The sequence below is a fragment of the Hoplias malabaricus genome, chromosome 4 (assembly GCF_029633855.1).
Source record: "Hoplias malabaricus isolate fHopMal1 chromosome 4, fHopMal1.hap1, whole genome shotgun sequence".
NCBI lineage: Eukaryota > Metazoa > Chordata > Actinopteri > Characiformes > Erythrinidae > Hoplias > Hoplias malabaricus.
This window is the reverse complement of record NC_089803.1, coordinates 18,357,468-18,371,075: the sequence shown is the minus strand read 5'-3', so window position 1 is coordinate 18,371,075 and position 13,608 is coordinate 18,357,468. Positions and strand designations below refer to the sequence as shown.

Below are 13,608 nucleotides of genomic sequence, written 5' to 3'. Positions count from 1 at the left end.
ACTGCTGGCCTCCTTTCATGACCCACAGAGAGCATACTGCAGCATTGGCTCAGGCCCAGGGTTTGTGAATGAAAGTGAACCTGCGGTTATGTAAGGGCATATAAACAGATTTGAGAATAGAAACATAATATAGGAGCAGAGCTTCTGCTACTGGACTTCAGTAATGATCAGCCTTAAACAAGACGGGCAGCTTTTTTCCTTCATTCTTCTTCTGCTTCGTTTAGTAAATTTGCATGTAGGCCAGTAGATGGTAGTTGGTTCACACGCTGTGTGCTCTCTCTCTCTCTCTTGCTCTCTCCCTCTGTGGGGGCGTAGCTGATATGGCTCCATGCAGTCCATGTGCTTCTCTGGTAAATGTAGGGCAGGGCATACAGCTCCGGCCATGGTCAATAGTTGCCCCCTGGTGGCTAAATTCACGTCCTTCATTTAAAGCACGTTCATTAGGATTCGACATCCCCTGTGTTAACAGATTTCAGTGCTGTGTCCCAGGACCTACACACTCAGAACAAATAAGGGGTGGGGGCATTAAAAAGGGGAACAGAGAAGAAAAGAGGGGAAATGTTAAATTCATAACGTTTAACGTTAATGCAAATACAAATGATGCCTATTTGCCACACACTGACTTGTTTCAGCCTGAAAACACAGAGTTTTAAAAACAAGCAAAAGGTTATTCAATTTCAGAAAAGGTGACTGGAAAACAGGAATTATTTTGACATGAAAAAAGAGGATTTAGGAATTTGAGGAATATGCTGAATTGTTATTTTTTTCCTCTGCATAATAAACTTTGATTTTGCTCAATACAGTATACTATTGATGTTGACAAAAATGTCCATGACCCTAAGAGGCCTCTGATGATCACTAATGCCCAAGGCTCTTCTCCTGTCACATTTGTCTTACAAGCAGATGGTGGCATAGTACCGTTCTGATTTGTGTGTGTGTTTGTGTAGCTCCATAAACAGGCCTGAGATCAACTCTGGTGCAGGGAAGTCCAGCAGCACCACGCACAAAATCTGTCTGGTGTGTTCAGACGAGGCATCGGGCTGTCATTATGGCGTTCTGACCTGTGGCAGTTGCAAGGTCTTCTTCAAAAGAGCTGTAGAAGGTGAGCAATACACACCTGCTTTACACTTATGAATATTGTTAAACCCCTTATTCCACAGATATGTTACAGTCATAAAAATGTAGCTGATTAATTGCCATAATATGTAATTTTTAGACTCTTTTTCCTTTTTTTTAATTGTTAAAAGTCTAAAGTGGCCAGATTTACTGCGTGTCCATCCTATTATTTCTTAGCTGTTAGTACGTAGATAAGAATCTGAGTTCAAACAAACTATCGCTTCTATTCGCTGTCCTCTATTGGATGTACTATTTCAATATATATTGGATATACGTTTTGAAAAGTGCATTTTAGGTTTTATTTAAATGTACATGCCCAAACCCAGTGAGTGAAAACAGACCCAGTTTACAATGTTCGTTGTAGGATTGTGAAAACTAACAGCTGTGGACCTGCAATTTGCACTGCCCACTCTTTGATTGAATTATTGGCATGTTTCTATTTTTGGATGTTGTTTAAACATGAGATGCATTGTATCAATGCTACTTGTGTTACACACTAGAAATGGCACAGCCCCCCCCTTCCCCACCCCATTTCGCAAAAAAGCAAATAGAGGCCTTAAAACACAAATGCCAGCTACCTTTTCAGTGCAGATTTGTTTTGGGTCAGATTAATTATTTTTTGCTCAAACCATATAAACATGGATCCCGTCTTCTGACATTCTGGGGTTCTTAATGATACAACCTATATATATATATATATATATTGAACTGCTGAGATGTTCACAGTGTGAATAGAACGACACACTGATTGAAATGTTGGTCTAAAGACATTGGGGATTTAGGAAATGATTGAAATATAAAAATAAATAATAGATTACACCACATTTTCGTTAGGTTGTGGGCGAGACAGAATGGGAAATTAATGTTAATAACCAGTATAGAGATTTCAAATTGATATTTGTGTCTTGGGTTTTTGGCTTAATTGTTGTTCTTAGCAACCATTCGTTTCTCATAGCAGAGAGACAGAGAAAGACAGGGAAGAAGGAGGGAGCATGATGATGAAGATAGGGAGAGAACAAAAGTAAGAAAATGAGAGAAAATCTGAATAAAATGAAATAGAGGCTAAAAAGAGACTGGCTGGGTGAGTATTGAGTATGGAGTAGGGTGAGCAATAGAATGAGAGAGAGGGAGAACCCCTCCCCCCTCCCACCCATCTCAAATGACACATGCTTACATTATAAACTGTTTTAGATAATCAGTTAAGTTGAATAACTGCACCCATCCTTGCTTCATGCCCTCACACAGTAAAACGTTTGTGATTGTTGTATTTCCCTTTGTTTTCTGTGCATTGGTGAAGGATGGCGGTCGAGGCAAAATACAGATGGTAACTAAACTCCACAAATACTACTGCTGTCCACCTCCTGTCACTCCCTTTTGACTCTCTGTGTCACCTCATGTAAAGACCAGATTATAAGCATGGTGCAAACGCTGGACGCATGTGTCTGACTGCTGATTCAAACAATATGGTTCTGCACAACTTTGAGGTGCAAAATTGACTTAGTAAATGAGTTTTCATGTTTTTAAAAATTGAAAAAAAAAAAACAGAAAATACTAATACTTTCTGCTATTGTGCTGCTCAGAGTAACAGATTTGATTAAGTTAATAAAAACACACTTGAATCATTGTGTGTTTACTCCGTTTAGTTAGTGTACACTGTCATTTTGCATGGAATTTTCCCAGACACAGATTAGTGCTGGCCATAATGTTTTTTCAGTGAAGAATCAACATTGACAAAAGAAACAAATCTGTGTTTGGGAGTCTACATTGCTGTGGTTAAGTGCTTAGTTAGAGGACATTCATAGACTTCATAATGGTTTCAAGCTGCAGCTTGCTTGTGTTATTGGCCAGCCATTCTTCTTCAAAGGGCATCTAGGAGCTTTGCTATGTAATGTAGCAGCAACACATAGAATACAAGCACAGATTAGCAAATGGAAAATCCTTAGTTGGTTCAAAGAAAGCTTTTTGGGAGAGTTGCTCTCTGCCATGTCCTGGGGACCACAGCTCTTAGTGCTTTAGTTTTATCTCTGCCTCAGCACATCTGATTGATACACATCCTTAGCTCATTTTCATAGCATTACAAAAAGGGTCCACAAAATAAAATAAACAAATTTTACTGTGTTTTAAAAAAAATCTTACGTTCACATCAGTAGTCTGTATATGGAAATCAACCTGTTTTTAATTCAATTTTTGTGATGTCAAGACTATACCCCTTTAAACTGACATGAGAAGAGTGTTTTGAAAGTAACTTGATATAATTCAGACAATCACAAAGCATGTAACCTTCATAGATTACTCTTAAAGGCTCAGAGGGCAAAATAATAGTTTTTAAAATCTGACCATCTTAAGTGGACCTCAGGAGGAAAACCGTACAATTGTTAAGGGCAAGGATAAGCCCCAGGACACAAGAGGAGAACAGCTGATCTACAGCAGTCAATCATCATGGCAAAGTTAAACCCTTTCTCCAAAGATTTAATACATAGCTTTTCCTTTAACTATATTTGTTGTAATCATAAAGTCATTTTAAAATCAGATCATCCCTTTTTTGTCATGACTTTTGACTTTGACAGTTTTTACTAAAAGCATACCCCAGCTTTGTTGTCAAATTAAAATGTAATTTGCTGTGTCTTGACCTCTCACAGGGCAACACAATTACCTGTGCGCGGGGCGAAACGACTGCATCATCGATAAAATCCGCAGGAAAAACTGTCCTGCCTGCCGCTTCCGCAAGTGCCTGATGGCTGGCATGAACCTAGAAGGTAAAAATGAAATATATTGGTTTTTTTTTTGTTTTGTTTGTTTTTAAGCACCATTGGAGAGTTCTGGCTGTGTGATGTATTATGTAAACATTTCATTTTAAATGAAAATTTAGCATGTGGGGCATGGTGGTGCAGCAGGTAGTCACACAGCTCCAGGGACCTGGAGGTTGTGGGTTCGATTCCTGCTCCGGGTGACTGTCTGTGAGGAGTGTGGTGTGCTCTCCCTGTGTCTGCGTGGGTTTCCTCCGTGTGACTGTCTGTGAGGAGTTTGGTGTGTTCTCCCTGTGTCTGCATGGGTTTCCTCCAGGTGACTGTCTGTGAGGAGTGTGGTGTGTTCTCCCTGTGTCTGTGTGGGCCTCCATTGGGTGCTCTGGTTTCCTCCCACAGTCCAAAAACACACGTTGGTAGGTGGATTGGTGACTCAAAAGTGTCCGTAGTTGTGAGTGTGTGAGTGAATGTGTGAGTGTGTGTTTTGCCCTGTGAAGGACTGGCGCCCTCCAGGGTGTATTCCCTGTATTGCCTTGCGCCCAATGATTCCAGGTAGGCTCTGGACCCACCAAGACCCTGAATTGGATAAGTGTTACAGATAATGAATGGATGAATTTAGCATGTGTTTTTAATTCTCAGAATGTTTGAAAATTAGCTCATGATTTCCAGATTTTCTTATAATTTATTTGATTGAAGTTTTAAAGAGGACTACTCCACCGGCCTTTAGAGACAGATTCACTTTTCATTTTCTTATGAAATGGATGTCTTTAAGCAAGCACATAGCATAAGATTAAGGCATAAATATAAAAGACTTGTAATAAAAGTTCATCATGCATGGCTCCTGACCTACTTACAAATCCAATGAATCTATCTACTGCAGCACGAAAAGTGAAGAAGATGAAGGGCTTAAAGGGTGTGCAGCAGGAGAACCCGGTTGAGCTGAGTCCAGCTCCAGTACAGGAGATTCGGGCGCTGGTGCCCAAGGCCATGCCCCAGATAGCACCCACCATGCTTTCCCTGCTGAAAGCCATCGAGCCAGAGACCATTTACGCTGGCTACGACAGCACACTGACCGACACTTCCACTCGCCTCATGACCACCCTCAACAGGCTGGGTGGGCGCCAGTTCATCTCTGCCGTCAAGTGGGCCAAAGCTCTGCCAGGTAATAAATACCCCCATTTAATCATGTAGCTGGTACTTCTGATTCATGCAGCTTGAGTTTAAATTCAAAATACTTTTCACCACTCGGCTGAATCTTCTAACTTTGTGGTTGATTTCATACATTTTTCCTTAACAAAGAATGTGCTTTATTAAAATCAAGAACAAAGGTTTACCTGATGTTTGTCTGTTATCGTATTTGACAGTGTATTGTAGGCTGCTAAACTACTATCTTTTTTGCATGTAGGATTCCGGAGCCTTCACCTGGATGATCAGATGACCCTGCTACAGTCCTCCTGGCTCTTCCTTATGTCTTTTAGTCTCGGCTGGAGATCCTACCAGCAGTGCAATGGCAACATGCTCTGCTTTGCCCCAGACCTGGTTATTAATGAGTAAGCAATACTCTGATCTCTTCCATTATCCCTATAGTTCCCTATGGGCAGCCGTGGCCTAATGGTTAGAGGCTTGGTACTGGAAGGTTGCCAGTTCAATCCCCAAGACCGATGGGAACATACATGGCTGAGGGTCCCTTGAGCAAACCCACAACTGCCCCCCAGACACTGGGGATGTCTGACCCCTGCTCTGTGTCTGTGTGTGTGTGTGTGTGTTCACTGCCACAGATGGATTAAATGAAGAAGACACATTTTGCTGTATGTTGTACAATGACAAAAAATTGCAGATTATCATTATTATTAGTTCTGGTGTTTGCATCTTCTATCTATTTTCACACTGATTTGACACCTGTTTTATTTGAGGTCTGAGACGTTTTTGTAACAAAGGCCCATGTTTTAAAGTGAGCCTAGGACTGATAACTAAAATTTCCAAATTTACAGTCGACTTGCTGTATGCCAAATGTTTTAGGAGACATTAATGCTGCTGTTTCATCAGGGCTCTTTATGCAAAAGCAGAGTAGTTAGAACAATGCTACAAACACTTGTCCAAGGTCTGTCCATATATTTCAGTGCTATGCAACAGGCATAAGGTAACCCCAGATCCACACTTTTACTAAAATGTGATAAATATGAGCCAATGAACTAAGAGCCACCAGTTTAAAATCATATTAAAACCCGAAACCTCAACAGTAGAAGCAAAAGCATTACAGACGCATTTTTCCCTCCCAGTGGCACTGTACTGTTTTGCACAGTACTAGCCGTGTATGCTTGAAGGGGCAGTTTCTGCACCACTAGAATCTTAAACATTACAGGTAATAGAATAGCGGTTTCTATGAGAGTTTTATAATTTGTGCCTCCTGTTTGTTATACATTGCAACGCGTTCATTAGTGAGGATTTGCTGGACAAATTAACAATGAGAAAGAAATGTTATGCAGAGACGTTCCTGTAGATGAACTAAAATACTGTATAAAAATGCATTAGAATATAAAATGAAGCCCAGTATTGTATTTAAATAAAAACAGACGGAACTCAGTATTAGATACAAGATTTTCTCTTTTCAGTATATTTGTTGTTATACATGAGCCAGTTGTAATGGGCTCACTTGTTTCTAGGGCCTTTATTTCTGTTTTGCAAACAAGGAACTCAAGAGAAAATGAGCAGGGTTTTTTTTTTTGTTGTTTTTGTTTTGCAAAAGCTTCAGATAAACCTCAGGAGGTATGGTCTTAGGCAAGAGAAAACCTGAGAGAAAAGGGAAACTCTAAAGATAAACCTAAGTGTTTTTACCAAATTACCAGCCAATCTTTATTTTTTGTTTGTTTATCTATTGTTAGAGCACTCAACACGGAGAACTCAAGACCAAATGCAGACAAACTTCATGGAGCTGTTTAATTACACCCCAGCCAGGTGTTTTTTATTACTTTGATTATGACTAGGAGGCTACGGTCTGCCTCCCTCTGGTGGAGGATCCAGATTTAACAAGCCTCAATCTGACAGAATTAATTGTTTATTTTTTACAGGTGTATCTCAAAAAATTGGAATTACTGAAAAAAAAATTAGTTTGTACATAATTTATTTAAAAAAGTAAACTGTCATTTTAAACGCATTAAATGTAAAGTAATATATTTCAAGCTTTTTTTGTTGTTTGTTTATTTTTGAGCAGCATGGTGTATATTCATTCATTCATTATCTGTAACTGCTTATCCAGTTCAGGGTCACGGTGGGTCCAGAGCCTACCTGGAATCATTGGGTGAAAGACGGGAATACACACTGAAGGGGGCAATGTGGTGTATAGCTCGTGAAAATGAGAAATTTAGTATCTCAACTTTTTAGAATATTTCATAAGTAGGTTAATGTATACAGTCAGTAATGGTTTGGGACTCCTTTACCCCAGTTGGACTGGAATGGAGTCAATCAGCTTGTGGCACTGCTGTTCACTTTGGTGTTGAGTGTTCTTTATCTCTGTGGGATTCAGCTCTGGAGAGTTTTATGGCCATTCAAGCACAGAAATATTATGTTCAGCAAACAATTTGGTACTAGTTTTAGGCACTGTGGGCAGGTGCTAGGTCCTGCTGGAAAAGGAAATTAGGATCTTGATTTCCAAATTTGCTTCAATTTGAAAAGAGGATTTTGGACCACTGAGCTAGAGTCCAGCCTCAGTCCACTCCTTTTGAAGCTCTGCCAAGTTCTTGAATCAGATATTCTTGAGAATTCTCTCAAGGCTGTGGTATTCGCTCATGCATATTTTCCTACTGTATTTTCTCCTTCAAATCAACTTTCCTTTAATATGCTTTTGTACAGCAAACTGCAAACAGCCAGCCTTTTCAGCAATGACTTTTTGTGGCTTATTCTTCTGGTGAATGACTGTCTTCTGGACAACTGTCAAGTCAGCAGTCTTCCCCATGACTGTGGTTGCATGTGAACTACACTGAGAAAAAGGGAGAGAGATTTTCACAATTTTTTTTTTTTTTTACAGTTTTCACATATTTTTCCGGTTTGAATAACAATTCACTCAAACTTAAAATATTCCGCTGATCTAAATGTTATTCATATTGATTTTTCCTTTTCGAATTGAGCACTAAAATGAAATATTTCACAATATATTTTTTTTAAGATGCACATGTACTTTATCTGTGCTTTATTTCAGAAAGATAAGAAAATAATATGGAAAATCTTATGGTTAAACAGGTGGAAGGGTCAGAATTTTGCTGAGAAAAGTAGCACTACTGTGTAACTTGGGAATGGACACTTAGCAGAGGGGTGTTCAGTGCAGGCTCCCTCATGGTTGTAAAGCTGATCTGTGGGGGAAAAAAAACACTTAAAACCCTGCTGTTACTTTAGTCTCCCCTTCCAAAGGTGTATTCCTGCCTTGCGCCCAATGATTCCAGGTAGGCTCTGGACCCACCTTGCCCCTGAACTGGATAAGCGCTTACAGATAATGAATGAATGAGTGAATGAATGAATGTCGCTGTCCAGTTAAAAACAATCCATCCATCCATTCATTATCTGTAACTGCTTATCCAGTTCAGGGTCGCGGTGGGTCCAGAGCCTACCTGGAATCATTGGGTGCAAGGCGGGAATACACCCTGGAGGGGGCGCCAGTCCTTCACAGGGCAACACAGACACACACATTCACTCACACCTATGGACACTTTTGAGTCACCATTCCACCTACCAATGTGTGTTTTGGGACTGTGGGAGGAAACCGGAGCACCCGGAGGAAACCCACGTGGATACAGGGAGAACACACATCAAAAACTTTTTCAATTTTTAGTTTAGTGCATCATTTGAACTCATCAAGCTGTCCCTCGCATAGTGTGAAAATTTCCAATAGAAATTCTCCAGAATTACTTCAAAAGAAATCTGTTTACATTGACTTCAGTTGAAAGTTAAGGGTTTTTTTCTTCTCCTGTAAAGTGACTGTTTTTGAGATACAGGTTTTTGATTGGAGAGGCATCCTGAAATGCGGGTTGGACTTAGTAAACCTGTTGGCTTCTGTCCTTGATCATATTATGTACAATCAATGATATTATTTAAATGACAGTAGTCTTGTTTTACTCTAATCTTAAAGAAAATGATGTGAAATGTTGCCATTCTGGCAGTGGGTGGAGAAAAATATTAACTAATAAAATAATGTTTAATTCCCACCTCTCACCACTCTGACCTGTCAGCAGTAGAAAACCCTCAGCTAGGGCCCAGCTGTCCCAATTTACCTGATACTCAGAAATACATTAGAGTATGAAACAAAAAGATTTGTGATGTCCTAGTAATACACAATACCACTACATTGTAATTGTTGCTAGGGAACGACAGTGTGATCTAAGTGTTTTGTATCAGACTCAGATGAGTAACAGGTTAATGTGTGTTTGTGCAGGGAGAGGATGAAGTTGCCCTACATGGGTGACCAGTGTGCACAGATGTTGAAAATCTCCAATGAGTTTGTCAGACTACAGGTGTCGAATGAGGAGTATCTGTGCATGAAGGTCCTACTGCTTCTCAGCACAGGTGAGACACTGACAGTATGCTCCATTTAACCTTGTTTGCACACAAATCAAGCCTACATGTGGGATTCAGGGCCTTCTTTTTTTGTGCTAAATGTTTACGCCTTGGTCTTCTTTCAGTGCCAAAGGACGGTCTGAAGAGCCAGGCTGTGTTTGATGAGATCAGGATGTCCTACATTAAAGAACTGGGAAAAGCCATTGTCAGGAGAGAGGAGAACTCCAGCCAGAACTGGCAACGATTCTACCAGCTCACTAAGCTACTGGACTCCATGCACGACGTGAGTTCCCCAACTTTCCCTTTTAGTAAAAGAACAGAGATGGGTAGTCACAGCACCTCATCCTAGAACACCATTCCGTGTTAGATGACCTGTCAATACCACACATCTGTGCATATCTACCAAAATGGACTAGATTATTACTAAAATTGGTGTTTGTATTAAAAGTTCTCTGTGGAGCCAAACTTCAGTGATGCCCACACTTTTTTTTTTGACTGGAGCTCTTCCATTTCCAGAGAACAAGTCATCACAAGCTACCTGTGAAAGTTGTGACGTAGTAAATGTGCTGCCTTTTTCATTTCAAACGTTTTGATTTCCCGGACCAATTTTCAAGCATTTTTTCATTTGTTTTATTGGACGTTTTTCCAGTTGGGCTTTCAAGTAATCATCAGTGGGCATGAAGGAGAATTTTGACCTAATTATTTCATATGGGAAATAAGTTACTTATTCACAGTGCAACCAACTGGTTGTTCATGATCGATCCAATGGGCAGCCCTGTTTGAATAGATCGTTTCTGTCTGAGCATTTTACAGATATTGTCAGTACTCAAAAAGAACACAACCGCATGTCTCATTACTATTTTTCGCAGCTTATCAGACCTGAGAAAATAGTTCACCCTGAGGAAAGAGACAGGTTAGGGTCTCCCCCTCTTGAACACACCTGTTTCGGTTCATCGTGTGACTGTTGAGCTGGAGCAGGTGTGGTAAACCAGAAAAGCTTAACATGATGCAGTCAAGTGACCTGGAAACACTGCCGTGGGATTCTCTCATGGTCTAAGCCAGAGCAGTGTCCAGTGTGTGAGGCATGTTGCATAATGAGGCCCTTCCCTTTCCGTTATTCTCCAAGACTGACTGCAGTACAGCAGTATTCCCCAGAGAAATGCATGAATCTCTCTCACTCTCAGTCGTATTTCTTCACTCTTCTCTACAGTTGGTGGGTGGACTGATGAACTTCTGTGTCTACACATTCGTCAACAAGTCGCTGAGTGTGGAGTTCCCAGAGATGCTCGCCGAAGTCATCAGCAACCAGTTACCAAAAATCAAAGCCGGGAGTGTCAAACCGCTGCTCTTTCATCAGAAATAAAAAAAAGAGAAAAAGAAAAAAAAGAACCCTTCCGCCGGCAGCGGGACACCATGCCTTAAATCTACACTGCATCACCAAGCGTTCCTCACTGAACATTCAGAGGGACAGTGAGACACAAACCGAGAGAAACAGGGAGAAAATGAGACATGAGTTTGTCATTGTGTGGCCAAGGATGGGGAACGGTATGCAACCAAGCCAGCAGAGAACTACGGTGGGCGGGTGTTGAGTTGAAGACGGGTAAAGAAAGCAAAAGAGTGATCACAGCAAATAGCTATACAGTTGGAAAGATATATAATATTCTATAGTGGAGTGGATAAAAAAAGATAATACCATAAATGTTGTCTCAGGTGTTTGATTCTCAAAAGTAAAATTTAAAATATAAAGTAAAATGAAAACTATTTCTCGAAGATCATTTGTAAAGGTTTCACACATTGTTTTCTGTTGTCTTTTTTTTTCTTTTCTTTTCTTTTTTTTTTTGGAGCAAAGGCAACACCATTAGCACTTACTGTTAAATATGCTAAACCTATACAGTGCGTTTTAGATTTTCAGAAATTCACTTTTTATGTCAGAAATAACAGAGTTTATTACTTCATTTGATTCTCTGATACGCATCTTTGAAATAATCATTTCAATAATATGTACAGTGATACAGCTTTGGCATTGTTAGAGGTTGTTTGAAGAAAATTTAATATTTACACATGACATATCTTTACTATTTTGATGCTCACATTTTTTGCTAACTGCTAACAGGATTACGGAATTATAGCAAAAGGGAAAATATGTGCCTTTTTTAGCTCGTCCCATTTTAAGCCATGTTCTGTAAACGTGCATACTGAACGTTTTGCAACCATCATGTTAGATATTGTATTTGATTGTATTTTTATACCCACTTGCACTGGCAATTTTCCTTTTTAATATGGCTGTGTATTTTGTTCTTGGCAGCTCCATGACTTGCTAGTGTGAACTAAAGTGGTCCTTATTGCTCTGGTGTTGAAATTAGGAGCCTCATCTGTAATCCGCATACTTTCCCACCTTGTTCTATTGGACATTCGACTGAAATGCAATTTGAGCACTTTCACTCCAGTTAAATGCTTTAAAGAAAATGTCCCAAGAACGAAGCCTGTTTACGCACGAGGAGCTGAACTTGTGTCGAGTTGTTTTTCTGAGAGAAGCGTTTTCAAGTTGTTTATATCTTGTGCCGAATGGTAAAGAAATGAATTATGCAATGTGAAACATGGTTCGGATCCGATCGCAATGTGGTCTTTGTGTTTTTGTGTGTGTCTTTGCTCACCGTGGCTTTAAAAGCCAGCCGTCTAATCTACAGCCATAACATTGGGTACAGCATCCATCCCTTTTACCAGACTAGTTCTAGGACCTGAATGTCAGTGGCCAAGGTTCCCTAAAAGCATAACAAGTCCGTTAAAAGGAAGAATGGAATTCAGTACAATCAGATTTACCTATTAAGCTCTAAGAGAAAATAAAAGTAAACTCTTGTCTTCAGTGCTCAGGCCCAGGACCTCTACGTTTTGCAGCCACAGATGGTTTCTCCTTTTTAATGGGTGTATGTGTACTTGTTCATTTTAGCTGATGCTCCTCTATTTAATCGGCGCACCCTAAACGTATTAGACATCCAAAATGCTAATAAACTTCCTCCCACCATCTGTCAGATAAACTGTATAAGAATAAGCAACATGCTAGCCTCTACTCACTTCTCTGGGAATTTCTACAAGCCTGTATTTTAATCTATACTTTCTGTGCCAAATGTGTTTTCATTTCTGATTTTCAGAATCTCAAAACTGTGCTTGTCTTAACAACGTCAGAATTATGTTGAAAAGAAATGGAGAAAGACATGTAATATTTTCGTTTTCCTCTGTTAAAACCTTATTACATGTTTAATACATGAATAAAATTACCAGATTATATCTGCTCTCTGTCTCCAAAAGTTGACTGACTTTACACTGGCATCAGGGTTCTTAATAGCAACAACGTCGTCTACGATGTGTCAACATACACCACACAATACACACTAGTACAAGCTTAAACCTGTAAATGGTGTTGCAGAAACAAGCAAATCCTTCGTTTTGCTTTTATCAAAAGACAAACCAAATCAAGACACATTGATTGAATTAAATTTAAACATTTTCTTGACATAATTCAATGTGGTGTCTAGATTTGTTTCTATTTGTTTTTATTCTATTTATCACTATTTTTGAGATAAAAGCAAAAATATATATATATGTAAAAACAGTTACTGAAAATACACCATGAGTTTATATATTAAAGAGGGCAAGCAACACAAATCTAGGCATTTTCTTTAATATCTGAAATATTATTATATATTTTTGGCTGATAGGAATTCCCGGAGTACTAGAAAATACTCCTAAAGTCAAGTAGAACGAAAAAGTGGTTGGAAAAGGTGCCCAAACAACAGATTATTGTTAATAAATATGAAATTATAGGCTAGCTAAGCAAAGCTTGAAGACAAATGCCTTGGTAAGTTTGTTAGCTTTATCAAATAAATGTAGATTTACATTTAATTATTTATTTATTTATTTGCTCTGTTCTGTGAAGTCATGCTCACAGATGGACTGCTCTGTGATCATTGAAACTAGTAGGGCATACTCTTATTATTCATCTGAATTTCAGGATATTTCATGTAGGAGAAAAATAAATACATGTACACCGAATTGTAAATGTTTATGACCAATAACTTTATGAACAGGATTACAAATAAGTGGTAATGAAAGTTAAATTACAAAGGAAAATAGAGGTGGGAAAATTATATTATATTTTTAGTGATTACAGTTTTGTTGGCATATTTGAACAATATGCATTGTCAGT

At 39.2% G+C, this 13,608-nt stretch overlaps 1 protein-coding gene across 1 annotated transcript in view; it reads left to right on the top strand.

The window, feature by feature from the left end:
* Positions 1-12,734, top strand: part of nr3c1 (nuclear receptor subfamily 3, group C, member 1 (glucocorticoid receptor)) — a 30,888-nt gene extending 18,154 nt beyond the window's left edge. Inside the window, exons 3-9 of the mRNA XM_066667882.1 lie at positions 948-1,102; positions 3,756-3,872; positions 4,741-5,022; positions 5,266-5,410; positions 9,283-9,413; positions 9,530-9,687; positions 10,615-12,734. Coding sequence (XP_066523979.1) covers positions 948-1,102; positions 3,756-3,872; positions 4,741-5,022; positions 5,266-5,410; positions 9,283-9,413; positions 9,530-9,687; positions 10,615-10,767 — 1,141 coding nt within the window. The 3' untranslated portion in view covers positions 10,768-12,734. The remainder of the gene's footprint in view (positions 1-947; positions 1,103-3,755; positions 3,873-4,740; positions 5,023-5,265; positions 5,411-9,282; positions 9,414-9,529; positions 9,688-10,614) is intronic.
* The last annotated feature ends 874 nt before the right edge of the window (positions 12,735-13,608 follow it).